Here is a 26,293-nt window from a genome sequence, read left to right on the forward strand (position 1 = left end):
CGGGCGTTGGGTGGGGCCGGACCCTGCCACAGACAGGCGGCCCCCGGCACCACCTCGCCCCTCTGAGCGTCGTCTGGCCCGCACGGCCCAGGCCCAGGCCCTGCCCTGCAAGAGAAACACGGCCCCGGCGACTGCACCTAGCATGCGGGTCACGGGCAGCCGGCGACCACGGGGAGGGAGGGGTCCTGAGGACAGGGTGACCCCGTCTCCCCGAGCAGGACACCCGAGCCGTGTTTTCAAGCACAGCCAGGCGTTCACTAGCCAAACAGCAGGACACAGCATCACGTGAGGAGCCGGCATTTAAGGGGGTCCAGGCCGCCCTGCCAGGCAGAGGCCATCTTGGAACTCCTTGGCCTCCCACCACCCCGGGCCTCGGGCACTGCCCTCCTGACCGCACGTGGGACACGACGGACCCTGCTGTGCTCCGCCCACCACAGCCCCGGCAGGCCCGGCCGGGCCACACACCCGACAAATAGGCGCTTGTTGAGTGACGAGAGGAGGGGAGGCTAGGACCGAGGGCCCATTCACAGGGAGCGTGCCCGGCTCCCCCCGTCCGGCTCCCCCCGAGCCCCACGAGGAGTCTCCATGGGACAGGGAAGCAGTCACATGGCGGGTCATGGAGTGAGCCGGGGCGGGGGCTGAGCCGGCCAAGGCCGTTGGAATCACAGGCCGTGAGCCCTGCTGTCCCAGGTGGCTGCTTTGTGTCTGGCAGGTGCAGGAAGTGCCCCACTGACCTGGCAGGCGCCGCTCTCCCTCCTCCCAGCCCCCAGCATTTCCTCCCGAGGCCCCTTGGCACAAGCTGGTAAAGGCAGGGCTCGCTACCAAGGGCGGCTTTCACAACAGCGCTTCTTTCATCCAGAGGGCGCATCCAACAGTGCTGGGGAAGAGACTCTGATCTTTCTAGCTGTTTCGGGGTGGTGGGGTGGTCCCCAAACACACACTGGCAGATTCTACCACAGACTAAGCAGTAAACCCGACACTGTCTCACTCCGGAGCGGCGTCTCGGAAGAAGGAAGCAAGTTCACGGTCACCACGGTCCAGTGAGCTTGGGAGCAGGGCTGAGGCCGCGTCCTGCAGCGCTGCTGAGGGCAGAGCGCTAGCACTGCCCACGGGAGCTGACGTCTAGAGCTTCGACTGACGCCTGGAAAGGCTCCCCGCGTACGGAAGAAAGAAATGTCTACACGTGCCCACGATGTGACCCCAACCACGTGAAAACACACGGGCCCAGGGGACACAGGAAGCAGACAAGCGAACATTTTAACACGAGTTCTCGCTCCCTGTTGCAGTCTAAGGGGACTTTTCCTGGACACGAGCGGCCACAGAAGGCCTTAGCGGCAGTCCAGGATGGCGTGACGACTCCAGGACTGGGGGCCGTGAGCACTGAGCCTGCCCCTCGCTTGCTGTGTGACCTCAGAGGAATGAACAGCCTCTCTGGGCTTTGATGCTCTGTTTTCCCCAAGTCACTGGTAAAAATGCCAAGTGCATTAGAACCAAGGAGACGGCCCTGGGTTGGGCAAGTAGCAAAAGATGGCAAAGTGGCAGTCCATGAACCAACCACACGTGGCCACTGCAGGTGCATTTTGATTAGCTCCAACCATGATCTTAAGTTTTAAAATTCATTGTCAACATTTAAAAATCTGATTTCAAAATTTCAGGTTTCAACCTTCTCTTACTGCTCAATGGTTATACAAAATGTGGTATGTCTATAAAATGGAATATTATTCAGCCATTAAAAAGGAATGAAGTAGGGATGTGTGCTATCACGTGGACGAACTCTGAAAACATGTTAATTGGGAGTCACAAGGGCCACGTGTCGTGTGATCCCGTGACATAGGAAACACCGGGACAGGCAACTCCAGAGACAGGAAGCAGACTGTTGGTGGGGGAGGGGCAACGGGGAGTGACTGCCTAATGGGAAGGGGTTTCCTTCTGGGGTGATGGGAAGTCCTGGATCAGTACTGATAACCGCATGCTATCGTGAAGGGCTACGAACCACTGAACTATCCACTTGAAAATGAGTAAGATGGTGAATTTTATGTCACGTAAGTTTTATCTTGATTAAAAAAATTTAGAAGAGCAGAACCACGTGGGCAGAATTCCCACGTGATGTTCAGCTGCCTCTGGGCACCAGCCGCCTCTCCCCAGCTGCTGGCTTCCGCTGCCTGCAGGTTTGAGAACCCCAACCACTGGAGGTGGTCCTGCCCCACCCGCAGGAGACCCCCCAGCTCCCCGCGAGGGTCAGATGCCTGGTCAGTCAGGACACCCAGCTCCAGGGCCCAGGCCTGTCCACCAGCCAATGGGAGGGCTGGGCAAACTTGCTGGTTGAAAAAATATGTATTCCCTCTCTCCTGACCAGATAGTACTTACCCCTGGTAAATAAGTCAAACAGTTAAAGAAAAAAAAAGGTAGAGAGGGAAAAGTCTGTCTCTCTCCCACCACTGCGATCCCCAAACCCCTCCCCAAAGCAGCCACCGACTGGACTCAGTGCTCCTCAAGCTCGCTGGCCTCACCCAGCTCCTGGAGGGACCACGCTCTCCCCCGGGCACTGAGGAGGTCGCCCGTCTGCTTACTGACCCCATACGACTTAGAAAGGGATGGAGAGTCTCTCCTGAAGAACACCCCACCCGTAACTTTACACAAGAACTGTTTTCAGATTTAAAAAAAGTCCGAGCCGCTGCCTGGAAGGGCCCATGTCCCCATGGGCAGAGCTGAGGGGCGTTTCCAGCAGACCTGCCTCGTGTGGCCACGCGTGCTCCCGGGGGGCACGGCACACAGGCGGAGCTGCTGTGGCCTCCGGTGAGCGACAGCTCTGGGACACTGGCCTGGGTCTGCCCCAAGGCACAGAGGGCTCCCACCAAAGCGGGTGTGGGGCTCTCTGCCCAGCCCTGAGGCCAACAGCATCCCCCAAGGACAAGTCCAGGGACGCCCGCCTGGCCCTCCCCTTCCCCACCCCCACCCCTGCTGCCTGTTTCACACCGGCAGGGCCCGAGCCCTGGGCCCACTACAGCACCGCATGGCCTCACGCCTGTCACGAGCCGAGCCTTCTGCGGGAACACCCACGCCTCCTCGGGGCCCGGCCACTCCTGCTCCTCCTTGAAGCCTCCTCCAAGACGCACGCCTCACGCCCGCTGGACTCCTGCCCCAGGATGGATGCAAAGACGGCCCCCGGGGCCCTGCCCACATAGCACTGCTACTAGGCTGGCGGCCCGACTCGCCCACACCTGCCAGGGCCTGGAGGGCAGGGCCATTACCTGCTCCTGTCTGGGTCCCCGCACGGCAGGACAGAGCCTGGCATTCGGTGCACTTTGGCAAACGTCCAGGGAACCGAGCCGAATACAAAAGATGGTTCTGGTTTGGGGAAACAGAGGCCCCAAGAGACACGAACAAACTGGCACAAAATATACATTCGAGGTTGCAAGACAGAAAGCCCACGGATCAGCCATGGGCAGCAGGGTTGATGGAGCACCCGGGGGGCCTCCCAGAGCGGCAGGCTCGGTGGGAAACCATCCCAAAGCCTGCAGGCCAAGCCCTGTGCCCAGTGATCCAGAAGCCCATGTGCCCAAGATCTCAGCCCAAATTAAACAGAGGGCGCCACACTCCTGTCTGAATCACCTATAACAAGTTCACCTTACATTTGGCATTAAACAGAACTTTAAGATATCCATTTAGCCTCGTAAACTGATTTGCTATTGCTTAAATGACAGGTAAGAAGAATTACAGTAAACGTGTCCCCTTTTCACTAGCGATCACTTAAGCACGCTGTAATTTCTGGCTAATTACAGCACGGTGATTTAGACGTTTCATGCTGTGTATTACAGTTTCTTAACCTGGGGTGCAATTCTGAGGCTGAGAGAGTTGACGCGTGTCCCAGAGGAGGGACAAGCCCTCTCCGAGGCGTGTGGGCAGCGGACAAGAAATCTCCCACAGCAGAAAACCACTCACAACAGGACGAAGCGGAGCCCTGACCGCAGTCCCCAGGGGGGCGCTGCGGGGGGCTGCGGAGGTCTGGACACCCGCCCCACCACCCAGACCCGCTCCCACCGCTGCCAGGTGAGAGGCAGCCGTGCGCCCTGCAGCCGCTGCCCCGGCCAGCAGGCGGGCAGGGGAGACGTACGACGGAGGTCTTTACCGAACGACGGCCAGGGGTCCGAAGTGCTGCCGGGGGCTGCCGGAGCGCCCCAGGGGTTGGTCTGGCTGGCTGAAGCGGAAGGGCCCCAGGGCTCCGCCTTCGGGGCAGCAGGGCCCGCGCTGGGCAGGGCGTCCATCAGGTCCAACAGCGTGGTCTGCTGCGGGTGGGAGCCATGCTGTTGAGACGAGGACCGAAGAAAGAGGACAGGTTTACCCTGCTGCCCTTGCGGCCAATGTCCGCCCGTGCCCCTCCCAGTGCAGAGGCCTTCTGGGGGGCCCAGAGGACCCGGGACTGCGCCGCCCCACATCACCGCTTCCCAGTAAGGACCAGGCTCCACCCACACCGGCTATTTGCCGCGTGCCCGCCGTCTGTCGACAGGTCCTCAGGGCTTCCCAGGAGAACAGGGGTTTTGCCTCCCTCCGAGACGCGGTCCCCCGACCCACCCGGCCCGCCAGCTGCCAGCGTCATCCAGGGCTCTCTCCCGGGGCCGCCTCACCCCCCTGCTCCCACAGCCAGCCCGGCTGCCCTCAGGGACCCCGCAGCAGTGGAACAGGGAGGCCACTGGAGCCCTGGCCCTGCGGGAGGGTCTGTCTCCCAACAGGATGACGAGGTTGTCAGGAGCAGAGCCACGTCCAGTTCACCTTTAGGTCCCGGGTAGGAAGCCCGGTACAGAGTAAGGAGGACGCCGGCTTACCCTGGGCCAGGAAACTGTCCCAAAGCACTTGACACTTAGCAGCTTACAGAGCAGCGGCCGGAGCTGCGCGGGGTGGGGGTCGGGGAGACGTCACCGAGCTCAGCTGCCGAGGGACGGAACTGAGGCGGGGTCAGGGGAGGGCCCAGCCCCTTGGGCGGATGTGTGTGTCACCCGCCCTCTCCTCACTGCCTCTGGCTGTGACAGCCGCTGGGGGTTGGGCTCAGGAGGGTCTCACACACTGACTTGCCCCCCACCCCCGGCCTGTGAAGCACTCACCTCTTTTTTTCTTGGAACTTTAACTGTGTCTCTGCGGCTTTCTTCCAAGGCCATCTGCAACCTGAGGTCATCTCCCCGCCTGAGGCGCTCTTCCTGTAGAGGACAATGGGCCCTGAAGCTGGTGGTCACGGCGACAGCATCGCCACGAGCCAGGTCCTCCCGGCCAGAGCCGGAAGCCAAAGCCGTGTCGCACGTCACTTCAAAGGAGGGTCCGGGGACGAGGTGCACATCGAGCCTCTCCCACCCCAAGGTGCGCCTGGGGGGGGCCCCCCACCCGGATGGGGGAAGGGAAATACTTGTAAAATACTTTTTCTCAAAATGAAAATGACTTCAAAATTCTTTCTAATTATAGAAGCAATATGTCTCCTTATAAAACACAAACAACCCACAAAGGGATTAGAAAGAAGACAGAAATCACAGGTCATTCCACCCTGCCCGCACTGTGTGTGCTTCCAGAAAATGAGTGCGTGTTTATATTTTATGATTTCTAACAGAAATGATTCGTTATACTTAATTTATATTTATTCAAGGCACAGTCAGCATATATAAAAAGACTGGGCTGACCTAGCTTTTTTATACAATATAATGATTAAATATAAGTAAACACACTCACTGCGTCTTCTTTACCATAAGACAGGAGTGAGGAACTACAAGGGGCTGGCCCGTCCATCTGCCCCATTTTCCCCGTGAGTGCTCTGCACCTCCCGTCGATGGCAGGCCGCACGTCCTGAGTGGACAGAGGGGCCCTGCCGGGAGCTGGCCGCTACACGGACCTCTGGGATATTCCAGTCACCGCGGGACCCACACCTGCCTCTTCCACCCGACCCCCCACTGTCTCTCAACAGCACTGCCAAGCGAGAGGGGCCGCGGGCCTCGCTGCACTCCCTCGTCGTTTTTAACCAAAGGGCAGCAAGTCCGGCCGAAAGCGGCAGCCGAGGGCCGATCCCTTTGAAGGCTGCTCCTTTCCCTTCTTCTCCATCTTTTTTGTAAAAACCTGTATTTTTTTAAAATTTATTATTTATTTATTCATTCATTCATTTATGTGGACGCTCTGTGCAGCATGCATGTGGGATCTACTTCCCTGACCAGGGATCAAACCCGGGTCCCCTGCACGGGGAGCGTGGGGTCCTAACCACTGGACCATCAGGGAAGACCCTCTCCTTCTCCATCTTAACGTAGCGTGGGGTCCTAACCACTGGACCATCAGGGAAGACCCTCTCCTTCTCCATCTTAATGTAGCGTGTGCTTATAAAAGAAAAACTGCACACATGCCCATCTCTGAATGTCAGACTCTCATCTCCTGGGCATTTCCTCCCAGCCTCTGTCTCATCCTTTTCTGGGTCCAGATGCTCTCGACCCACCGTGCAGATCGTGGTCCGCACTCGGCGCTGAGGGGCTGTGGACACTTGGCTTGGAGCCCGGCCAAGCGCGCGGGAGCGTTTCCAGGAAGCACCTCTGACCGACGCGTCCCCAGGACCAACTAGCGAGAGCCCTTCCTCCGTGTGAGTGTGCCCGGGCCCCTCCCCACGGAGGCGCGCATCCCTGCTGGCACCCACCTGCTCGGCCACCTCTCTGCTCATGGCCAGCGCCAGCTGCAGCTGCAGCTCCTCTTCGCCGCTCGTTTGCGGCCGCGCCTGCTCCAGCTCCGAGGACACCCGTGGGGAGGTGGCTGCGGGGGAGGCAAAGTCAGCGTTAAAGACCAGCGCTCCCTGGCCAGCCGCCCGCTCCCGTCTCGCACCCACAGGGCCACCCTGGCCGGGAGAGGGGGCTCTGCGAATACGCCGCGGGCACAGCCAAGGAACGTCACAACTACGCCAGCCACGCAGCGCTCGCCAGGACAAACGCCCTGGGCGGCCAGTTCGGGCCTCTCGGGGGTCAGAGCCTGTCTCCACTGCACGGCTTCAAGGAGGGGGGCTGAGTTTTTACAACATCGAGAGCACCGTTCTTGAAAAGCTGGGTCAAAGATCATTCAAAGAAGTACAAGGCACCCCCCTCGCATGTGTAAGAATCTCACTGTATCTCCCGGTCCTAAAGACATGGAAAATGAAGACCAAACATTTCTGCAGTAACCCTGAAAATTTTTGTTTTTTAAGTAAAACTGCACGTTGACTTGAAAAAAAAAAAAAAACATACATAGCCATTGTTTGCTGAAGTACTTAGCTAGTTTAAACATCTGAAGCAGCACCTGCTTTGATGAAGCAGTTCTGATGAAGGGATGAGATGTGAATTCCCAGCTGATTCCCAAAGGAAGGGGTCTTCGCACAACCCCACTGTGGCCAGGCTGGGACCCCCACGCGGAAAACGCCGGGCTTTCGCACCATCACGCTTCCTGCGTCGGGGAGCCTGGGTGCCCGCAGAAACCAGACATGAAGCTTCGGGAGCAACAGCCCAAGAGCGCGCCACCCCTGCCCGCCGCCCCCCAGGAGAGGAACTCTCAGCGCGAGGCCTGCCACCCGGAGAGGTGTGGCGCCACCTTCTTGGATGCCTCTGCGCTGTCCTCCCTCGGGGCCTCTGTGCCAGCCGCTCCTCCCGGTCTCCAGCTCGGCTTCCCTGGCCGGTGCTCCGGGGCCGGCCTCCCGCTCTCCCAGCACCCCAGTTCTGCAGTTTGGTGGGTCACGTCAGAAGGTGCTCCTAGGGACGGGCCCAGGCTCGTCTTCCCACCATCACGTCCACCCGCAAAGTCTGACAAAGCAGCTGGCAAACACCCACCGCGTGGATAAGTGGACAGATGGATGGACAGGCAGATGGAGGGTCCCACTGCACGGCCGAGGGGTAGTTGTTAAAGATGCTCTGACTGTATACGCGTCTGCTCCCTTCTTCCGTTACATCCCTTCCAGCAAACCCAGCCCCCAGCGCTCTCACGCAAATGCTGCCTCTGTCTACATCTCCAACCTAAGCTTGCCTCCTAGGATCTGCCTCTTTGGGAGAAAGTAAACGGTGGGGAATGATGCCTGATGTTGAGGTTTCTAGATGGCTGGTCTCTGGCTACAGTGAGTAAAACGGGAGAAGAGGCGAGATGCAGTTAGGGTCCTGGAAAAACCCACAGAAGAACGGGCGAGGCTGCAGGGGCAGTGCAGGGTGGGGGCTGTAACTGGCATCACTCTGTCCTACAGTTTAGGAAAGACACGTAAAACACACGGCAGTGAGACTTCATCTGGCACAATCATGTGGCCTGAAGCACGGTGTGCTCACTGTGATTTACTGTCAACCAAGAGAAACATTAAAAAAAAAAAAAAAAGCCAGCAACCAATTGCCTCATGTCTACTCTAAGCTAGTGAACAGGTCAAACAGCAAAATGCTGCAGTTATCCAAAAAACACAAACATATTCTTCTAAATAAAATCAAGTCAAATCCCAGCCTAGTGCATCGCCCCAATTATATTTTCCAAAGCATTTCTTTAGAAATAAAGCTAGATGGTAACAGAATGTCCTCAAATCTACCTTAATAATTTGATTTCTTAACAATACACCAAAACAAAAGCGCATTTTTGGTTGGTGTGTTTCCACACTTCACCTCTGCCCGTCACAGGCGGCAGCTCTGGCCTCCTCGTGCTCTAGAAGCAACATCGCCACCCAGACCGGTGGGAACAACGGAAGCTGGCCAGTCGTGGCGGACAGTGTGGGGGGACTCCTGTGATGCACGTGGCTCTCCCGTCCAGGTCACAGCCACTCAGGCCGCCCGTTCCCAGCCTCCTTCCTGCTAAGAGTCTCTGAGGCTGCTTCACAAAACCCTCAGCTTAGAGCAAGCACGGCACATCCGACACCCTTCGTTTACTCCCAGATGGGAACCAGGAGTGAAGAAAGGGGAAGACCTCAGACCCCATCCCACACCCCAAAAAGCCCCCTGAACAGAGAGCCCCATCTTGGCAGGGAAAGCTGAACCCGGCCTAACCTGGCGGGACCGGGAGGAACGGGCCGGGCTCTGCGCAGGGCCTGCCGGAGACCTGAGGCCTCCCTGCCCTCCAAGCCTCTCAGCACAGCTGCGAGGCCGGCCCAGCTTCAAATGCAAACGTGCACGTCTGCACCCCACAGCTGACGCTGCTGGGATAGCGTGTGGCCGGCACACACGGAAACAGCTCACCACATCAGTATGGAAATTAGACAAAGGGTATTCCCCTGAACGCTGCGGTTTGCATAGGAGGAGGCACGGCTCTCGGTCACGCAGACGGAAGAATTCACAGCCACCAGCCCAGAGCATCAGCTGAGCTGCACACGGCGGTCTCAGCTGCGAGGGAGGCGTCCGGCGGAGACGTTCCTGCCTTAGTGACAGCATCTCGTCCCCACAAAGGGCCTCTTGTGCCCGAGGACAGAGGTGGTGGTGAGACGGGCCTGAATGGGCCCTTCTGACCCCCAGAGCCTGGCCCTCGCCCCACTCTGACGATCTGAGGGTCTGAGGGTCCACAACTCACGGGGACAGTGGAAGAAGCGGGGGTTCAAGGGGCCGGCCGCTCTCGGGTCTCAGGCTGCTTTCTGACCCAGCACCCTCTTGAGGGAAGACCGGCACCATGCGCACAAGCAAACCACTCCACGAGCAAGCGTGTCACCACCCTTCTCCTGCAGCTGAGACGGGCCCGCGGGGAGGAGCACAAAGCCTTCACCTGCTCGGGGGCCCCCCGTTCACCCTGTCCAGTCCACTACCCTGGCTGAGAAAGCTCGGGGCAGGGGAGGCTGAACAGGGAGCCTACACACGCCCAACAGTTCCCGCAAAATACAGGCTAAGAGGAGAACCAGAAACACGGCTGGCGTCTCCTGCGGGGCCTCCCGACCTCACCCTGCTCGCCTGCTCCAGGGACCGGCCGACCCACACCGGTCCCCAAACGCGCCCCTAAAACAAAGGCGCTTCAGATGGGCAAGGTCGGGGAATTTCGAAAGAAGAAAGCAAAGCAGTCAAGGTAACAGAAAAACAGGAAATTGCTTCTTCTCACTGGCTATGTTTTGCAGTGTTCCTAGAAAGCACGTAAGCGGTGTCTGCAGTCACGGACGCCGAGTGAAGGGCACAGACTCTGCGGACCCAGCTGGCCCGGGGGCGGCTCTGCACGGGGACTTCTCGTAAAGTGCAGGCTGTCGCCGGGTACACGAGGCACGTCTGACAACCTGGCAAGAATGCAAGGTCGCCAGGCAGCGGGGCTCCAAGAACACCCCACCTGGGTCCAAACACTGCCGCCACCCTAACAACCCCGTGCCCGCCAGCTGACGGGGGTGCCAGGGCTCCCGTCCCGTCCCCACCCTATAGCAGCAGGGGGACCGCACACGAATGGCCACCTCTCTGGGCTTCTGCTTCCACGTCTGTGAAGTGGGGGGGGGGGGGGGGGGAGGGAGGGGTCAGGAGGACCCGAGACACAGCGGCCCCCCAACCTGGGGGCCAGGCCTTGCCCAGGTCACTGCTCTCCACTCTGCCCACAGCCACCAGACGCCCCCCTCCATCTCCCACGGCAGAAACCAGGGACTGGTACCCGCTCTGGCCCCGGGGCCTCCATGGGCAGAGGACTGCGGCTCTGGCGGCCGGGGCCTCCGCCCTCCTCTTTCTGCCGGTCTCTGAAGGAGGGGCTGGGGAGCCGGCACTGAGCCCAGGGCCAGCTTCTGCCCCCCAGTGACCAGCTTCCCGGTCCAGCTAAGTTCCTTCCTCGTTACTGAACTGCAGCGAAGTGCTTACTGGGTCTTCCTCAATGTGGCGACAACTCCCTGTGTTCCACCAGCCGTTTCCTGAGTCACCGATGACCCTCGGCCACCAAGGACACTCCCACGCAGAGCTGAGGCTTTTGAGCCCGTTCCCCCAGGGAGACCCTCCAGGGCCCCCCCTCTCCCAGCTCACAGGCAGTAGAGGAAAGACTGCTTTTAGTCAAGCAAGGCAAATTAGGAGAAAATAAGCTCAGATCACCCCAGGTAACACTGAAAGAGAAAAAAGCATAAATCCATTGTGGAAAAGCCAAAGAGCTGCAAGATGTGAAGAGCCGAAAGTACCACCACAGCCAGGTGACCTTCAGGACGAGAGGGGGGTGTGACTTCATAACGGAGGGTGGGCCGTGGCCCAGCCCTGCCCGTCGCCACCACCTGGCGGCCCCGGCGACACCCCAACTTGACTGCGGTGCAGACCCCCCGTCTGGTTTCAGTTCACAGAGGTACCGGGCGGGGACTGAGGCAGCCGCTGGGCGAACCCAGACCTCGGGCCGCTCTCCCTGCAAGGCGGCCGGCCCAGCGTCTCAGCACGTCAGGGTCGCGAGCACAGCAAGACTGCCGGGACGGGACCTCCGAGCGACTGTGCTGCTGGCGGTCTCGGTGTAGACAGTCGGCTCTAAGCCGCTGTCAGGACAGTGGGCAGACAGGCACGCGGGCTGCGGTGAGACGGCCCGACGGCTGCTGTGCGCTCCGCCAGGTACGATGACGGCCTGTCCTCACTGCCACGTCGATGGGGGAGGGGGCGACGCCAGAGCCTGTTTTAAATACTTCAGCGTAAAAGGAAGTGAGGGCCACCCCTCTTTTCCTGCCCCCACTCCTCTCCCCAGAGGAAACAGCTGTTGACATTTTCTTGCGATTCCACCCAGAAAACATAAACACGTGCTCTTTCCTGGCACGCACCCACGGGGCCCGTCTACTCGCTGCTGTGCCTGGGCCCCACCCAGGCTGGTGTTTCGGCCCCGGGGGACGGGGCGTCTGCGAGCATGGGCCCGGATCCAGGCCCTGCCGCTGCTCAACCCTCCACCTCGGCCTCGGCAGGACGTCCTCCACCTGCAGGACGGAGACAGAGTCCCTGCCGCCTCGGGCTGTCATGAGGATCAGACCAGTTCCTGTGGGAGCGCCTGGCACGTGACACGTGTACCACACCTGGCGCCTCGCCGGACCCTCAGTCCAGGCGGGGTCCTGTCCCCCAACCCCCCGAAGGCCAGGGCTGAGGCCCGGAAGTGAGGTGGCTCGCCAGGGTGCCCCAGCCACGAGGGACGAAGGCTGACCTAAGGCCTTGCTCTGCATCATCAGTCCCTCCCACAGAGGAGGGAACCGGGGCCCAGAGAGGTCACAGGGCCACTCACAGCAGGAGAACTCAGAGCCAGTCTCAGAGCCCATGCCACGCCCTCCCAGAGCCCTGAGGTGCCCTGAGCACTCGGTCCTTGACACTCGCACACGCCACACCTGGCGCTTCTCCAGGCCCGAGGCCAGTCCCTGCTCTCCTGCAGCTTGTGTCCCAGTGAGGGGGGACAAGACACACACACACACAGGGGAGGTGGGCCGGGGTGGGGAGAGCCTGCCCTGTGCTCAGGTCTGACAGAGACACTGCAGAGGGGCCTGGGCGGCAGCAAGGACACCAGGCAGAAAGCAGGTGGGGGCTTCGCCTGGGTGCAGGGGGTGAGGCTGGCATAGGCAGAGCGCCCAGAGGGCCATGACGGAAGGGCCCTGGCGGTTCCGGGGGCTCTCGGAGGGCCTTCAGGAGGGTGCAAGCCGAGCAGCGACGCCACCTGACCGGTCCAGGGAGGATGGTGGGAGCTTGGGCCAGGATGGCGGCTGTGAAGGAGGTGAGAAGCGGCTGGTTTCTGGATGGGCTTAACTGAGATGCTATTACACCTGGCAACGTTCCTGGACCATCCGGCCCGAGGTCACAAGAGAACGTCTGGGGCCCGGCCTGGCCTGCATGATGCCGACCCTCGGCAGCCCAAGCTCACCCTCCCGGCACGAGTGGCCTGTGCTGCCGCCCAAGCGGAGACCCAGCCCACGGGGAGCGTCCCCCTGACCGGGGGCTGGGGCACAGCTGGGCCCCGAAGCTGTGAAGCCCTGACCCCCGGCTTCGGAACGAGAGCTTATTCGGAAACAGGGCTGCTGCAGATTCATTTGTTAACGGTTAAGCTGAGGTCACACTGGAGCCGGTGGGCCCAACATCCAACGTGACAGGTGTCCTTACAAGCAGAGAAGAGACACAGGGTGGACACAAGGGGGGGGGCCAGCAGCGAGGCCATGGGACACCAAGGAGGGCCACCACCAGCGGAAGCAGGGAAGCCACAAGGCAGGACGCTCCCCTGCGGGTTTCAGAGGAAACAGCCCTGCGGACACCCTGATTTGGGGCTTCCGGCCCCCAAAGCTGACACGACCCACTTCTGGCGCTGAAGCCCCGGTGGGCGGCTCCCAGGTCAGGGCCTCTCCCAGCGTCAAGTCTCAGGCCCCGCCTCCCTGCACACACGCCTCCACTCCCCAGGGCGGCTCACCAGCCCCTACCCCGCACCTGGCACCTGCTCCGCTGGCCGCAGAGGGCCCTAGAGTCCTCCAGTTCCTTCCTGCCTTCAGACCACACTCCCCCTCCCGCCGCCCCCGCCCCGCCCTCAGGGAGGAAAGAGAGCCTGGGTCTCCCCGCCGCGCGGGGGCCCCGGCTCGTCCTCCCCAGCGGGACGCTCTGTGGGCAGGGGTTCTTCTTGGACGCCTAGAGCAGGGCAGGTGCTCTGTGGCCCCCAAGGTCCGCGTCCGCAGCGCGCAGAATGGGGACCTATGCCTTCTACACCCCAGACCCGCCTGTGGCCAGGAACCTCCCCACCCTGGCTTGTCCCAGGTTCATTTTCTAGTTTCGTTTCCAGCGAGCACAAAGCTGCGACTCCCAAGGGCACAGCTCACACACGCGTCACCACCACCCTGAGATACGGGTGCTGCCACCGCAGCCCACGGACGCGGAAGCCGAAGCCCAGGGAGGAAGGAGCCAGCGCGGGAGACAGTGGGGACGGACGGGGCGGGCGGAGCAGAGACAAAAGCTGCCCTGTCATCTGCTGGCAGGACTCAAGGCCCATCCTCTGCCTGAGAGAAAAGAGCGAGTCTGTGCTGCTCTCTCTGGGCTGCAGGTGAAACCCTCTCCGTTACGAGATCACCAGCTGGCGAGGTGGGGAAGGGAGGGCTTGTCCAAAACAGGAAGGGATTGTTTCTCCTCGCCCTTTTCCCGGGGGTCCCCATGGTTCCTGGTGCTCTGTCTACACCCGTGGGAAAGTCGACCTTCGGGGGAGCACTGGGGCGAGGGCTGCACCCACAACTCCCCAGGCAGGCGCTCGGGACGGAGGAGAGGGCTTGGGACACCGGAACTTCAACAAAGACGTAACTTCTCTCTTATTAATTCAATCATAAATAAACTGAGATTAAATGCCTACATCAGTTTCTTAGGGTAATACAGACAGGAAACTCACTTTTAAAATGAGTGTTTTGACGGAAATTTCCATCTATTAAACTAGAAATGATCTTTCAAAAAATTTCAGTACCCATTTTGGGCTCAGGCGCTATCACCTGAGCACGGTCAGCCCCCCGGCTGGCAGCACTGCACCTGGGCCTGGTCCGATGGGGAAACATTTGCCAATTTCAAGAGACAGAATGATGTTCATACATTTTCCCCACTACTCTCACTTCTGGGAACTCTACATTGAAGACAATGAAGAATCCTCAGAAAAGCAGGCTTTCTGCCCAAAGACGCTTACCACGTGGTTATTTATGCCGTGAGAACCTGGAAACAACTGTGACTGGGGTGGGAATGGTGAGCGACCCCTTTGAGCAGCGGCTCCCTCAGGCACGGCAGCGTGTGCAGTGCCCACATTAGCACAGGGGACACCCAAGAGCCCAGAGAGAGCACTGCCCCGTCCCCACCGTGTGGACGTCTAACCTACCCAAACTTTAACCTTTAAAGCCACACGGAAAATGCACGCAGGAAGTGAGGTGAGAAAAATCAGGGACTGCAGTATTTCTCCTGGGAATCTGGTGGTAAGGAGTCGGCTAAGGGGTGACCTCTGGGCCACGCACCCCGTCCCACTGCACGCAGGGTTAGAACAACCCCGGACCTGCCTGCCCGGCCCCCTCGGAGCGCTACACGTGTCGCACCGTGAAGGCGTCCGCCTCTCCCGAACCGGAAGCCCGCGGAGCGCCCGGCCTCAGCTGCCGACCGTGAGCCCCCCCTGCCCAGCGCCGGCCCCGGCGCCCTCGGGCTTACAAAGTGAGCGAATGAACGCACTCACCTTCTGAGAAATGTGCTTTGAAAAGGTCACGTGGGTATGAACGACACATGTGTAACACTTCTCTACTGTCTGCACGGTAGGAAACATGAGATTCCTCCTGCTCTCGTGGAACACACTTCAGACCTGTGATCCAGATCTGTCCACACAGCTGCCTCCGGGGATGTGGGTCTTGATCTGGCCTTCGCTTCCTCTTCAGAGTAAGAACCCACTGGCTTTGCTCGCAGACAGACGGCCGTGACAAAGCCGGACCACCCCCCATTCCCAAAGGCCAGGCAGCTGGGGGATGACGACATCATGATACAGAAAGCAGGGACGCAAAGCTGCATTTACAACACATCTGCAACCCTAGAAAAGAAAATGCTTAGAAAAAATGTCCAGAAGGACATACACCCACATGGGAACAACAGCTGCCTGTGTGACAAGATTACGGCGTGTGTCCGTCTTCTTTTTGCATTTTCTACACCATTGGGAATGGACGGGCATTACCTTTATAATGAAAAATCTAGCAGAGCTTCTTATTTGCCGCCCAAGCCACGCTTACCAGTTAGACCTGGAGAAGTGGGCCATGGGGGCACTGGCCCGACGGGCTGGTCACCACCCCGCCAGCTGGACCCCGCTCCCCACAGGGGCACTGGCCTGACGGGCTGGTCACCACCCCGCCAGCTGGACCACGCTCCCCACGGGGGCACTGGCCCGACGGGCTGGTCACCACCCCGCCGCTGGACCACGCTCCCCACGGGGGCACTGGCCCGACGGGCTGGTCACCACCCCGCCAGCTGGACCACGCTCCCCACGGGGGCACTGGCCCGACGGGCTGGTCACCACACCGCCAGCTGGACCACGCTCCCCACGGGGGCACTGGCCTGACGGGCTGGTCACCACCCCGCCAGCTGGACCACGCTCCCCACGGGGGCACTGGCCCGACGGGCTGGTCACCACCCCGCTGCTGGACCACGCTCCCCACGGGGGCACTGGCCCGACGGGCTGGTCACCACCCCGCCAGCTGGACCACGCTCCCCACGGGGGCACTGGCCCGACGGGCTGGTCACCACACCGCCAGCTGGACCACGCTCCCCACGGGGGCACTGGCCTGACGGGCTGGTCACCACCCCGCCAGCTGGACCACGCTCCCCACCAGCAGGCCACGCGAGGAGGCTCATCCCGCTGCAACAGCCATTTCGAGCCGCTGGAAGTCGGCGAGTCGCCTGCTGACCGTGACTCTCTGAAAGGGCGTGGCCGCCGGTGGTCAGCGGAAGCGACGGGAGGAACGGCCCGCACTGACCAGGCCCGGAGCCCCCCGGGAGCTTCGGCGCCACGCTGCCCGTGCCCGCCCCGAGGCTCCGACCTGTCAGATGTGTGCCGGGGCGCTGGGATACCTCGGGAGATTTAAAAGCTCCCGGGGCAGTCAGCTGGAGCCAGTGGCTTAGGGAACAGAGAAAGGGCAGCTGGCAAAATCGGGAACAGCATTTTATTACCAAACAAAATCTAACAACTAGGAATCACACTGTTCTAAACTCAAAGTCTCAAGATATGGTACAACATTTCCACATTTCTGGAAAAGCCCACAAAGTGTATTTGCAAAAGGCTAACAGGGGCAGACACCAATGGAGATAAGCACATCACGTCAAACCACCACCAAGAAAAAGAGAATTCAGGTCGATTTAGCATGCGTTCGTTCACTGCTTACTGAGCACCTCGTGGGTCAGGCACTCGGCACTGAGCACAGGCTCCTGCTCCGTCACTGCGAGGAGACAGAAGATAAAAGAGAAAAGTACTCTGAGGACAAACACAGAATACGTGATATACAGAGATTATCCATAAATTATGTGGTCTACTTTCCAACACAAAGAAAAATTATTCTTAGACCTTCCCTCTTATTTTTATTTATACTATAATTTTTTTTTTTTATACTATAATTTTAAATGCCCCCTTCCTTCAAGCTGGCCATTGGAATCTGGCCACCAAGCAGCCATGAATCAGACATGGCCCTGCTGTGTAACTCTTACTGAGCCTGACTCAACACCCCCTTTGCTTTTTTCACATCCACTACTGACAGTCTATAAAACGACAGTTTGTGTACCTACACTTTTACGAAGGATGCTTTAAAGACAAACGGACAGGTGTAGCTATTGCAGCCACACCTTCCGTCTCCCCCGGCACACGGCAACATCAATCGCCTAACTGATAACCCCCATCAGCAGCTCTGACAGCTGTTTCAACCTCACCCTCTCTGACAACCAGAGGGCCCCGTGGAGTAACCAGCGTTACACGAGGTGGACCACACAACCGTAAAACTGCCAGGGCTCTGGGTTCAGATCCTGGCCTCACTGCTACGACCGAGTGGATCTGGGGGAGCGAGTCCACCTCAGTGTCCTCGCCAACGACCCCCGCCCCGCCGCCTCCTACAGGAAGTGAACGGGGACCGCCAGCCTCCCGCTGTTGCAGGCACTGCAGCCCCGAGCAGCCCAGCCACGCGGAGGCCTCGCCATGGCACATTGAGACCCCGCTGGGGGCCCAAGCCCAGGAGACGAGAACGAACACCTTTGACATTTGCCGCCTGGACAGACGTGTCACTAAAACTGCCACCTCCGAGGGTCTGCTGGCGCTACCAACCAGCCTCTTGATTCGATTTCCCACCTGAAGACGTGACAGCCAGCGCCGGCCTCTGCCGGACACTTGCTGCCATCGAAGATCAGGGCTCCCGCGACGTGCAGAACACACCGGCTCCGGCGAGACGGGCTCCCGAGTGAGTCCCGTCTCCCGCCAAATTCCTCGCCCAGCCCCTTTGGGAGCAATCAGCCGACATGGGGCCCAAAGCCGGGTGGAAGGCCCCGGAGGTCCGGGCACACTCCCCGCCAGCTGGCTGGCCCTGCCTTCCCGATAGCGGGGACCACTGGCCGGCAGTCACCACCTCTCAGCCCTGGGCGCACCCACCCCGTTCCTTTAAAGTGTGCCCAGGCCTCCTCCGCCCCATCAGGTCCAGCACCGTCATCTCCCACCTGGGGAAAGGCAGGGGTCTCCCACCAGCCTCCCTGGGCCCGCCTGGCCCCCCACACAGCCAGAGGGTCCTCGTGAGCCTTCTCAGCCTTCAGCAGGATCCAATCCCTCCTCGGTTCCAAACCCTGCCCTGCTCCCAGCTAACTGAGTAAAAGCCAAAGGGCTTTGGATGACCCGGAGGCCCTCCACCCATCTACCAACATGTGGCCGCTCCCCGTCCCTCAGGCCCAGCCTTGCCCACCGGTCCAGCCCTCCGCCCTCCACCTGCCTGGGATGCCCTTCCAGACCTTCCACAGCCCAGCCCTCCTCCTCCAGTCCAGGCTTGTTGTGGGCCTTCCCAGCACTCGGACCACCCTCCCCACTCCTCACACGCTGGGCGGTGCTGGGTTTGGGGTTTCCAGAGCATTCATGGTGCAGCGTGCAGTACAATGCCGACCATTCACTGTCTCTCTCCCCGTTAGTGGGAAGGGGGCACACGACAGAGGCACACGGTGGGAGCTCAAAACGCCCCTTGCTGAGGGAACGAGGGACTGTGGGCGCCCAAGGCCGGCAGCAGCACGGCTAACCCGGCAGGGGGACCTGTCTGTGCGTCCAGGGCTCTGCGCCGGACCCTGCGGGGAGCCCTGGGACGGACGGGCGCTCTCTGCGAGCCGGGATCAGGGCGTCATTTCTAAGAGGGGGTGGGTAAGAGCACGGAAAGCAATCTGAAAGCGGGCACTGAACTGCAGCCACGCGCTGCAGAGGGAGGAAAGAACTCTGCAGCTGTGCGCGGGAGACCGGAAGGAGTGAGGAGGCCCGGAGAGGAGCCGACGGGCGCAGCTCACGACAGGAAGCCCTCCTCAAACACGATCACGGTGGGCAGAGCAGCAGCCGCGGCCAAGAGTCGGCACCGCGCCCACCAGGCCTCCCCTGCGGGGCCTGGGGTCCGACTTGCGCCCCTCACGAAAGTCCGCCCTGAATCACAGCCCGCACTTCACGAGACCAGTTTCCGACAGCCAGGTCAGTGGGACTCCTCGTGCTGGATTCCAAGCCAGTGTGTTCAAAGCAGACCCACCGTGTGCCCATGTCAAGCCCGCACCTTATGCGTGGCACTCAGCTGAGGACTCAGCAAGGAGTCACGGGACAGCCCCGCAATGCGGAGGGTGTGAGATACCGAGAGGAAAGCACTCAAAAGGGTGACACCGCGTAGCACGTGTTTGCCTAAAACTCATCCAGGGTTCGAGAAACTGTCTAAAAGCAAACTCGCTCACCCATTTTACCCTTAGTTTCTCCAGAGCTGAAGGAAAAGAGAACTCCGTGTGGGCTGCGGGCGGAGCAACTTGCCGGACGTGCGTATGCAAGGGCGCCGAGTGGGGGGACCCACGGGCCCAGGCGCGGGGCGGCCCGGGCCTGGGCTTCACGTGCAAGCGTCCCAGGAGAGCTGGGGGCCAGGGGGACACACACAGACCCCCCAGTTACTCAACGGGTAGGCCCCGGGGGCACTGGGAACCTGCGGGCGCACCAGCGGGCCCTCCGCGGAGCCTGTGAAACACGCCTCCCGACACTGCAGAGCTGGTCCTCCCTGCGGAGTCCAGTACAGACCGTGAGGGGAGCACAGGCGCGAAGGAAACATCCCAGAGCTCAACAAGGCGATCACACGGGCACCTGGGGCGGGGGGGTGGCGATGTGTGTGAGGCACGATGAGCGGAACCGTTTTCAGGTCGTCGGGAAGCGGCACAGAGGCGCTTCGCTGGCGCTCCTTCCGGTAAGAGCAGAAGAGAAGGGAAGACTTTCTTCTCTGAGGCAGGGCCCCTGGGGACTGAAGGCAGATCAGACTGAGAGCACTTCCTCGTGGGCAACCCTGAGAACTGTTTTCAGTTTAACCTGCCCCAGCTGGAGACTGTCCAGGATACACCATTAATCAATCCAAAGAGAAGCCTCATTTTCATTACCCATTGAGTTAGGGACCTTCAAACACCGTGACCTAGAATCGCAGCACAGCTAACTCTGTTCCCCACAGTCACGGGGATCTCGGGAAGGACGGCAGTTCGCTGAGAAGCAAAAGCCATCCCATCCCATTTTCAGGTCCTCCACCTGGCACGTGTCCCCGCAATGCAGAGATGGCTCCCGGCCACCGGCGCCGAGGCCCGGGTGTGCCTGGTGGGGCGAGGCTGGAACCACACACTGCGGCCAGGCGGCCCGGTCTTCCCCACACCCGGGTCTGCGGCCAGCATGACCCCCTCCAATTCCTCAGGGAGCGGGACACAGGGAGCGCCCAGCGGTCCCCCAGGCCTTAGGTGAACAGCAGCCCCCCGAGGCCCTGGCAGGACTCCGGGCGGGCGAGGGGCAAGGGAGTGCGGGGCCGGGCTCTGGGGAGAGGGGAGGACACGGGGCCTCGAGAGGCGGGGGGAGCACCGGCTGCACTGAGGGACGGCGAGCACACACAGCCGCAGGCCAGGCCACCGGGCCCAAGCGAGGCAGGGCTGGACCTGGGCGCCAGCGCAGCAGGAGGGCAGCCCCGGGACGGGCGGGCAGGGCAGGAAGGGCGGGCACTGGCTCAGCAGCAGCAGCTCCTTGCTCTGACCCAGCGGGGCCCCTGTGCGGTGCTGGGGACACAGCAAGGCCTCCGGTGCTGTGGGGCAGGGACACACACACACAGTGAGTGACAGGCTGTTAGAGGGACAGGCAGCAGCAGAGGCCGGGCCCCGCGAATGGACCCTGAACACGCAGCTCGAGCTCAGGGTCTCAGGGGATGAGCCGGGACCACAGCAGCGCCGGGCAGGGCGGGGGAGGCCAAGGCCGGCAGGACTGGACCCGAGGCCCCACCCACTCCTCCCTGCCCCGGAACACCCTCGGACCGATGGACGGGCCGCCGCCTCACCTAGACGACAATGACCGCAAAAGGCAGGCCAGAGGAGCAGCCCCCAGCGCCCATACGCAGCCACTCCCCCAAGAGGAGGCTGGGGGCCCGGGACTCAGCCCACCTGCAGGGGCCTTTCTCGGGTGGAGAGGGGCTCCCTGAGGGAAACACACAACTTCGCTTCTTAAGGGCAACCTTCCTTTTATGGTGCAACCTAGCGCAGGGGCAGCCCCTAGAGCCCCTGGGGTGCAGGTTCCATTTCTTTCAAGGGGTTTCACGAAGGTCACAGACTTTGCCTCAGCAGAGCCATTCAGCTAAGTGGGAAAACAACAGGAACTGCAAATGGGACAAGCAACGCGGACCTCTCTGAGCTCGACAATCCCTGAGAAATCTCAGAGGTGGGCAGTCTGACCTTACTATGCAAATCTCCTATTGCCACTTCTCGAAATGCTACTGAAACCTGCTGAACTAATAAGCAACGTCGACAGCGGTTTGTCAAACTGCAAACAACTGCCTTAGAAAGTAAAAAAGTTTTATGCTGACTGTTACTTATTCCAAAAACAAAGGGTACAGTGACCTGCACTTTTGTTTTCACAGCCGGAAGAGACAGTTTCTGCATCCCCCAGCCCGCAGGCCGCCAGGACCCCCGCCTCGCCACCACACTGCGAAAGCAGAGAGGCGCCATTCCAGGGACCACGTCGGCGAATGACAAGGATGCCGACGCGGCTCCCGGACCAGCCTCCGCCAGGCCCCGAACCCCACTTCTATCTTCTGAGGCCTCTTCCAAACGCTGGGCAAAGACCCAGAGCCATCGACATGCAAAACGAGAGAACAGAGCAGCCCCAGCCAGCACGGACCCAGCCGTGCGACCGAACCACTCTGGACCACAGGTGGGGAAGGCCTCGCCCACGCCGGCTACTGCAGAGGCTTCTGCCCTCTCCCTCTACAAGTGAGGCAGACACACGCCATCTCACCCCAAGATGCTCAAGCAGAACAGACACTGAGCCAGTCAGGAGACCCACAGCCCAGTCATTAGAAAGACACTGCATATGAGATGAAAGAAAGCAGATTATCCAGAACAGCCAACCCCCACTGCCAGGCAGCAGGAGCAGGCCAGGCCCTTGGCTGCAGACCCGCCCCAGGAGGAAGCAGGCGACTCGGCCTCCACACCCGCCTTCCCCGCGCCCCCCGCGCCCCAGGGCCAGCCCTGCCCACGCATCCAGAGGGTCTCAGGACCCCCGAGCCAGAGCGGCCCGGGGGCCAAAAGCGCCTCTGGGACCATAACCCCAGGAAGACTGAGGGCGCTGCCGTCGGCTGCCGGCAGCGAGAACGCAGCGAGCACGGAGGGGCCGCGAGCTCTGGCTCAGCCCCGGTGCCCAGCGCTCGGCCACTACTCACAGCCGTGGTAGGAGGCCGGCGACCCCCCGGCCTTGCCGTGCTCCTGCTCCGAGTAGCTGGTGGAGAGGTTGGGCTGGCTGGAGCCCCGGCCGAAGGCGAGCTGGCTGCTGCCCACGCCGGTGGCCACCTGGGCCATGCGCTCCTTGGTCTTGAGCGCCTGGGCCCGCTCGGCCTTCAGCCGCTCCTCGTCCTTCAGCAGGGCCACCAGCTGCTTGGCCTTCTCGCGCACGTTGACGCCCTGGTCCTTGCCGTCGCGGTCGACGTACTGGAAGTCCTTCAGGGTCTGGATGGCGAAGATGTTCTCGCGGCACTGCTGGGCCACGCGCTCCGAGCCCGTCTTGATGAGGTAGTCGAGCAGCGTCAGCGCCTTGTACACGTGCCGCCAGTTCTTGCCGTGGTCGTTGAGCCGCCTCCACACCATGCTCATGATCTCCGAGAAGGCCACCACGTTGTAGGTCAGGTCAGCGACCTCCGTCATCAGGGAGCTGGACGGGCCCCACGGGTCGTTGGAGGTGGCTTCCCGGACTTTTATTTCGGCTTCCGAGTAATTGTTCACGATGTTTTTCATCTGCCGTCTGATAGACGAAGTCGTCATCTTTACTTTCTCTGCGACAAATGTAAAGCCCTTCAAAGAGAGAAGCTTCCCTGTCCCAGGCAGGTTCACACCCCGTGAAGGTTCAGTCTCCGTAATGGGTCTGGAGCAGGGTCCCTGATGGTCATTTCCTCTGTTGGAGCCTCAGGTCCGAGAAGCCGGAAGCCATGACCTAGAGAAAGAAGACAAACGTTACTGTGCACGAGCCCCCCACCCCCAGGACGGCAAGCATCTTGCAAACAGCAGGCACTGGTCAGCCAGGGCGGTGAGTGGACGTCCTCCAGCCCCCAAGGACAGAAGAGATGCCATCTTCCCTTCAAAACTAAGATAAGATCAATATTACAAGTTAAAAACCAATAAAGTTTGGGACTTCCCTGGTGGCGCAGTGGTTAAGAATCCGCCTGCCAATGCAGGGGACACGGGTTCGAGCCCTGGTCCGGGAAGATCCCACATGCTGCGGAGCAACTAAGCCCGTGCACCACAACTACTGAGCCTGCGCTCTAGAGCCCGCGAGCCACAACTACTGAGCCTTTGTGCCACAACTACTGAAGCCCACACGCCTCAATGAAGAGTAGCCCCTGCTCGCTGCAACTAGAGAAAGCCCACATGCAACGAAGACTCAACGCAGCAAAAATAAATAAATTTTAAAAATGGTTAACTTTAAAAAAAAAAAAAAAGGAATAGCGTTTAAACTCAAGTTTAAGCCTCTGGAAGGAAAGCAGTAACACTAACTACTGTTATATTTTCAAAACACTTCCACTGGATCGGCTCTGCTGCGATTGTGTTTTTTTTAAATAAATTTATTTATTTATTTAATTTTATTTATTTTTGGCTGCGTTGGGTCTTCGTTGCCGCGCGTGGGCTTTCTCTAGTTGTGGAGAGTGTGGGCTACTCTTCATTGCAGTGCGTGGGCTTCTCATTGCGGTGGCTTCTCAGGAAAGTCCCCGATTGTATTTTGATTGTATTTTTCTTTCACCGCCGGGCAAAAGCCAGCTAGAACAATCTAATGCTTGTCTACACCGGCTTGGGCACCACGCTTCTAACTGCGGGGGATTCTCCGTGACCACCTCTTCTGACTTTTTATAAAGTCTCCCAATTCCCCTTCTAGAGCAGGGCTTGGGCCCTCCACTGGGCTTTCAAAAGCCTCCGGCATCTGGCCCAAGCTGTGCAGTACAACCTTACAAATAATCTGGTTCTACTCCAATTTCCTCACTTCACAGAGGAGAAAACTGAGGGTTACACATGAACAGGTCCACCCAGCTCTTCGCCACAAACACATCTCTCCAGGGAAGAAAATTCTGCGGAGCTGGAGTGAGGGCCATGCCTCCGACCACGGGCTCTGGTCCAGAGTGTGGGGATCCCACCTGGCTTGGCCACCAGTGAGCACCCAGCTCTGTGCCTGACGTGGATAATAAACACTGCTGATAGATTTATGCAACAGGTTAGAAACAGTGTCCCTTCCCTCAGGAAGGCGCAATCTGGCAGGGGACAGAGGACGCAAATCCAGAACAACTCAGCTGGCTGCTGGGGGCCACAAAGGCAGGCGCGGAAAGCACTTTCTGCAGAAATAACCTTCAGGGAGGTCTTCAAAGGGGGAGACTTCCGGGAGGCGGAAGGGGAGTGGCTGCTACGTGATTCCTCTCCTGGAGAAGGAGGAGACAGCCCAGAGCCCACAGGGGCCACCAAGGACAGAGCAGTGTAGCCGGGCCCGGGGACAAAGCCAGCAGCTGCCCCACACTCCACCCCACCCCAGCCGCCTCTGGGCCTCTGGCCTGGGAAGGAGCCGGGTGGCCTCGGGCCCGGCTGTCCACAAAAAGCCTTCCAGGTAAGGATCATTCCGGCCCTGGTGCAGGCGGGGAGCCCGGGCCCCCAGGGAGGACCCGCCGCCTCGCCGCGGCCCCTACGCTGGGCTGCTCCTGAAAGAGGGACGACGGACGGCCCCCCCCGGCCCCGTCCACAGCCTCAGAAGTGAGGGAACAGAGTGTCAGGAGGGGAAGCCGCAGGAAACGCCCACTCCACACAGGGAGCCAGCGGACGGGGGGGCACAGAAGCCCACCCTAGTGACAGTTGCACACGTGGCCCTCAGCAGGCCAGGAGGGCTGCTTCCTTCTGAAGCCACAGAGCGCACGGGCTTCCGCGTGGGTGGGCACAGCCTGCCCCCTCCCTGACCGACCGGCTCTCACAAGCCCTCTACCGTGTGTCCCAGGACCAGGGCCAGGCGCTCTGATGGGGACCTGCGTGCGTGATGTGACCAGGCTGGCCGTCCACGCCGGCGAGAGAGGACGGGCCTCCAACGGGAAGGGCTCCGATGTCCCAGGGCGAACGCTCGCCAGCGTCACCAGTCACACCCGAGGTCCCCAGGGCCCGCGCCCACCTGGCACTTGGTCTGTCACCCACTGGGGGCTCGGCAGGCACGAGCGCCCTGCTCCTCGGAGAAGCAGGTGGGCTGGAGGGACCCCGGCCACCTTCCTCCAGGTCAGGAGGCACTCTGAGGAAGCACGAGAGCAACGGTCCTGGGAAACAGGCCTCAAATGGTTAAAGATGTAATGAAAAGAAACCACTTCCTGGGGGAGAGATGCTGCGTCGGGCTCTGCCGCCCGTCCTCTAGGCCGGTGCCCTCCCGGGGGAGGCTGCGAGGCCCGGCCAGGGCAACCCCCGAGCCTCCCAGGCCTTTGGTAGCAGAGAAAAGGCAGCCGTTCTCGCGAGCAAGGGCTGGGTGCCTCCGCCCTCCCGGACCCAGGCTGGGAAAGGAACCCTGACAGCTGAGAAAGAGGGGCTACGGCCCAACTTGCAAGGACACCTGGTAGCAGTCTCTCTGAAATACTTCGGCTCTGAGAGGGGAAAAGCTAATGAAATACTTGTTACAGTCAGAGAAAGCACAGGAATGTACTGCGAGCAGCTGCGTGCTGTTTTCCTAAAGCTACAGAAAGGGCGAGATGGGGGTAAGCAACTCCCGAAGGGGAAGGGGCCCCAAAGGTGCCTCCGAGGAACCACCCTCAGGGCCCACCTGCTCCGCGCCTGCCTCACCTGAGACCGCAGGTGAGTCTCTGGCGCTGTGAGGGGCCGCCTGGGCCCTCAACGGAGGAGGCGGGCACTGTGGGTCCATCCCGCTCTCCCCGCAGACCTCAGACCTCGTTTTCCCATTTTAAAACCTCCCCCCTCAACCCCAGGATTGACTGTAAACGCCCAGACACCTTCCTGCCAGCAAACACCCGCCGCGGCTCCCCTCAAAGCCCCGACACTCCCCAAGTGCACACCCAGACCTGAGTTCTGGTCTGTTCTCGCTCTTTTCTGAATAGCTTGCAGGCTCCACTGTCCGAACCTTCCTCCTCGATTCGCCTTCCGTTTCCAGCTTGCTGAGCCCGCACAGCAGCAAGCAGGGGCCAAGGATGGAGCCGGAGCAGGAC

General features: G+C 60.5%; 1 protein-coding gene across 4 annotated transcripts in view; it reads right to left on the reverse strand.

Annotated features, from left to right (window-relative positions):
• The window catches only part of EPN2 (epsin 2), a 68,262-nt gene that overhangs the window by 12,610 nt on the left and 29,359 nt on the right, over positions 1–26,293 (reverse strand). For 2 of the 4 annotated variants that reach the window (XM_082374109.1, XM_082374111.1), the window contains exons 2-5: positions 22,295–23,058; positions 6,656–6,768; positions 5,100–5,192; positions 4,115–4,304 (exon numbers count right to left, since the gene is read on the reverse strand). In XM_082374109.1, coding sequence (XP_082230235.1) covers positions 4,115–4,304; positions 5,100–5,192; positions 6,656–6,768; positions 22,295–22,889 — 991 coding nt within the window. In that variant the 5' untranslated portion in view covers positions 22,890–23,058. Of the gene's footprint in view, positions 1–4,114; positions 4,305–5,099; positions 5,193–6,655; positions 6,769–22,294; positions 23,059–26,149; positions 26,231–26,293 lie in introns of those variants that run through there. The other 2 variants (XM_082374110.1, XM_082374112.1) reach the window with 2 other exon arrangements.

The sequence above is a fragment of the Balaenoptera borealis genome (assembly GCF_965194805.1).
Source record: "Balaenoptera borealis genome assembly, chromosome: 20".
NCBI lineage: Eukaryota > Metazoa > Chordata > Mammalia > Artiodactyla > Balaenopteridae > Balaenoptera > Balaenoptera borealis.